The sequence below is a fragment of the Palaemon carinicauda genome, chromosome 20, assembly GCF_036898095.1.
Source record: "Palaemon carinicauda isolate YSFRI2023 chromosome 20, ASM3689809v2, whole genome shotgun sequence".
Taxonomy (NCBI): Eukaryota; Metazoa; Arthropoda; class Malacostraca; order Decapoda; family Palaemonidae; genus Palaemon; species Palaemon carinicauda.
The window spans coordinates 100235826-100240825 of NC_090744.1; the positions used below are offsets into that span (position 1 = coordinate 100235826).

Genomic DNA, 5000 nt, shown 5'->3' on the forward strand with positions numbered 1-5000 from the left:
AATAATAATAATAATAATAATAATAATAATAATTATTATTATTATTATTATTATTATTATTATTATTATTATTATTATTATTATTATTATTATTATTATTATTTTCTAATCAAAGATAATTTTTTCAGCTAAAACTTGAAGGTGTCGAATGAAATAAGAAAGCTTAATGTCATCTCTTTGATTTATTTCCGGAAAAGCCTTTTCGGGATTTGCCAAGTGATTAATACTTTTATCAATATTAACAAAATGACTAAGCAGGTAGATCTATAGGCTCTTGGACAACCCCTAACCCCTTCTCTAGCTCACAAGGATAGTAAGGTCGCAGACACTACCAGAAACTATCGAGCTTGAGCGGGTCTCGAAAACCAGTCCAACAGATTGCCAAGCCGGGATGTTTCCAATAGGCCATCATAGGTCTCGAACCCAAGTCCAACATCTTTGGTGGTGCCATAGCCTCTGTACCATGGTCTTCCACTGCCTTGGGTTAGAGTTCTCTTGCTTGGGGGTACACTCGGGCACACTTTTCTATCTAGTTCCTCTTCCTCTTGTTCTCTTAAAGTTTTTTTAGTTTAAATAGGAAATATTTATTTGAATATTGTTACTATTCCTAAAATATTTTATTTTTCCTTATTTCCTTATTTCCTTTCCTCACTAGGCTATTTTCCCTGTTGGAGCCCCTGGGCTTATAGCATCCTGCTTTTCCAACTAGGGTTGTAGCTTAGCATTTAATAATAATAATAATAATCTTGCCAGGCAGGGACATTTCCAAGTGGCTACTACATTCCTTATAATTTTCTTTTCTTTTTTCCAGACTTTAGTGAGAGAAATGAATCGCCTGGGGCTAATGGTCGACCTGAGTCACGTGTCTCAGGCTACCATGAAAGCAGCACTGGATGTTTCCAAGGCTCCTATCATTTTCAGTCATTCTTCGGTGTACGCCATTTGTAAAAACCCGAGGAACGTTCCAGACGAGATACTTAGGAGAGTGGTGAGTAACCGTTGCCTTTACTTATATATATATATATATATATATATATATATATATATATATATATATATATATATATATATATACATATGTATATATATATATGCATATATATATATATATATATGCATATATATATATATACATACAGTATGTATATATATACATATATATATATACATATATAGATATATGTCTGTTTATGTTCACATATATTGTATATATATATATACAGTATATATATATATATATATATATATATATATATATATATATATATATATATATATATACTGTATATACGCACTCAAGTTTATACAAATATATATATATATATATATATATATATATATATATATATATATATATATATATATATATATATATATACATATATATATATATATAAATGTATATATGTATGTACATATATTCATGTGTATACATATATACATTTTATATATATATATATATATATATATATATATATATATGTGTGTGTGTGTGTGTGTGTGTGTGTGTGTGTGTGTGTTATGAAAAGAGATACAATGTCTATTTTGTGTTTTCTGTACTTTTCATAAACTTGAAAAAACTTATAGTTGATCTTGTTATCATATCTCCTTTTAAGGAGTTCATTGAGTAGACAATTAGGAAAAAAAGTGGGGAAAATCAAGATATTAAGATTAGAAAATAAAATAAAGTCGGAAATCACATTCTAGTTAATGGACGTATATACCCTGGAGCTGATTAGGATGATTAAAGATTTAAAGGCCGCTCATGAATGGCTGAGGCAAGGGAGTGTGACATCGCCCTAGTAAGTAGGATAATGCCATAGAGACTGACCATTTATACATGTGATCAGCAGCCTAGCCCTCTCCACCCAAGCTAAGACCAAGGGAGGGGGGGGGGCAGGCAATGGTTGCTGATGACTTAGCAGGTAGACTTGTAGACTCCTTGAAACCCCTCATTCTTAACTCATAAGGATGATAAGGTTGCAGGCATATAAGGAATTAACGAGTTTGAGTGGGACTCAAAAACCAGTCTAGCGATCACCAGCCAGAGAGGCTACTAATAGGCTGCAACAACTCTATTAGAAACATAAAGCCTTATATAGATCAATAAATAGATAGATGAATAACTGAACATATAAATAAATAGATAATTATAAAGATAAATGGATATGTTACAGCCAAAGAGAAATGACTGATTTCCCTCCAGAAGGAAACAAGTGACTGGTAGAAATGGGCACGAACCAGTTACCAAATATTGCATGATATTGTTAAAATGAATTGTCAAAGGATTAAAATCTAAACCTTATGGGATGCCAATAGAGTAGTATTTCAATCTTTCATAGGATTAGCATCGATGAAAATTAGGAAGCTTTAGTAATTACAAACACATAATTACCATTTCTCGTATGCAAATACCTAGCTTAATTAGGTGTAAAGACTAATATTTGACATGTATATACATCAGCACCTCAGGGTCCAGGTAGTATTTCTAATTAGCTTTTCACGCTGTTTAATTTAATTTTTAATAAGAAAAAAATTAGTATAATGTAACTCCAGGTTAATTTCACGGTAAATGAGATCTTTTGAGCCGAGTGCCTCGGGTGGAATCTTGCCAATCAGTTGATGCGAAAATTGTATAATTAAATACCAGACGAGAGCGAGTTCGCAGATGGAATCGGGCTCTGTTGCTAATTTTCCGCCAGATTCCTAATAACCTTTTTAATGGAGGTGACAATCATCATTCGAAAGAGATAAAGTCAATTCTCCCAGTGACCTATTTCAGGTGAATTATTCCCGGCTCTTTTACCGCGTAAAATATTGTCAAATATAAATGATTTAGTCTTCGTTGTATTTCATATCTTGTTTCATATATATATATATATATATATATATATATATATATATATATATATATATATATATATATATATATATATATATATATATATGATATTCTACCTCTCAGTATTTCTTATATTTCTTATCCATTTCAATAATAAAGTTTTTGGAATTCATTTTATGGAGCAAAGACCTCTTATCTAATATTCTATCTCCGATTTTTCTTATCCATTACAATAATAAAGTTTTATTAATTCAATTTACAAAGCAAAACCCACTTACCTTAAATACCTTTATTTCATTTAGTTTATATAAATGGCAAGAAAAAAATTTTCCCCCATTGGTATATCAAATGTTTTGCTCCACCAAAAAACAGTAAATCTAGAAATTGATGCTGAATCTTTTCATCTCTTCCTTTTTACGCGACAGGGCCTTCCTGATTTCATCTTAGGAGAACCCCAAAAAGATCAGGAGGCTGTGTGTAGGGATGGTGGGGGGGGGGGGCGGGGCGGGGGGGCGGGGGGGGGGGGGGGGGCGGGGGGGGGGGGGATTGGAAGGGTCTTATGTCTAATCAACAGATTTTATTGGCGCATCAGAGTTCCTTAACGGGAATGTTAAGCCAAGTCTCATCCCAAAAGAGGAGAATGGAAGACACTTTACGGGCCCCCTGGGTCAAAATATAGATAAATAAATAGAAAAGGAAAAAGCAAAGGTGATGCTTAGCCAACTCACGTGTCGGGGAAATAGATGGAAGGCGTTTTATGGACGATTTCCTAAAGGAAAAACAGAAATGACCTAAAGATAGAAAAATGGGCGAGACGAAAAAATGAAATAAACGTATAAGAAAATATCAGTTTAGATTTTAAATTTTTAGAGAAATGGTTTTGTTTTGATAAAAATATAAGAGGAAAAAAAGAGATGAACTAAAGATAGTAAAATGGGTGAGACGAAAAAATGAAATAAACGTATAAGAAAATACTAGTTTAAATTTTTCCTTTTAAAGAAATGGTTTTGTTTTTATCAAATCATAGGAGGAAAAAAAAAGAGATGAACTAAAGATAGAAAAATGGGCGAGACGAAAAAATGAAATAAACGTATAAGAAAATATCAGTTTAAATTTTTCCTTTTAGAGAAATGGTTCTGTTTAAATCAATACATAAGAGAAGAGGGAAATTAAATTAGTATACAATTAAATAACTTTATAATGCTTTGATTAAGAAATAAGCAAAGACTTAAATAACGTCTGGTCTAAATTTAAAAATCATACAACTGTTTCGTTAGAAAAAGTGAGCTTTATAGCATTCGTATAATTCATAGCTATGAAAATATTCTACTGCTTACAAATTTTATGCATACAAGAATATATATATATATATATATATATATATATATATATATATATATATATATATATATATATATATATATATATGTATATGTATATATATATATATATATATATATATATATATATATATATATATATATATATATGTATATATATATATGTGTGTGTGTGTATACATATATATAAATATATAATGTATATATATATATATATATATATATATATATATATATATAAAGATATATATATATATATATATATATATATATATATATATATATATATATATATATATACATATATATTATATGCCTATACACATATACATAGAATAAATATTTCGTTAAAAATAATGACTTTTGTAGTACACTTGGCAATAAAAGTTAGAAAATAAATTATGTCTGTTCAGATACGAAATTATAGTAAAGATTTATTGATTTACTGTTTAATATCATGTTATTTTTCAGGCTGAAAATGGAGGTCTCGTTATGGTTAGTTTTTACAACCATTTTCTCACGTGCAGCGAAAGTGCCACCATCAAGGATGTGATAGGTAAGTCCTTTCTACTTTAATTCTTTTCATATCTTATTGGATATATCAAATGATAAAATTGCATCTCTCTCTCTCTCTCTCTCTCTCTCTCTCTCTCTCTCTCTCTCTCTCTCTCTCTCTCTTTTCCCTGTTTGAGTCCCTGGGCTTATAGCATCTTGCTTTTCCAATTAGGTTTGTAGCTTAGCAATTAATGATAATAGTAGTAATAAAAATAATAATAATGATAATGATAATAATGATAATAATAATAATAATGATAATA

General features: G+C 29.8%; 1 protein-coding gene across 1 annotated transcript in view; it reads left to right on the forward strand.

The window, feature by feature from the left end:
• Positions 1 to 5000, forward strand: part of LOC137659557 (uncharacterized) — a 119148-nt gene that overhangs the window by 102660 nt on the left and 11488 nt on the right. The window contains exons 9-10 of the mRNA XM_068394422.1: positions 812 to 988; positions 4654 to 4738. Coding sequence (XP_068250523.1) covers positions 812 to 988; positions 4654 to 4738 — 262 coding nt within the window. The remainder of the gene's footprint in view (positions 1 to 811; positions 989 to 4653; positions 4739 to 5000) is intronic.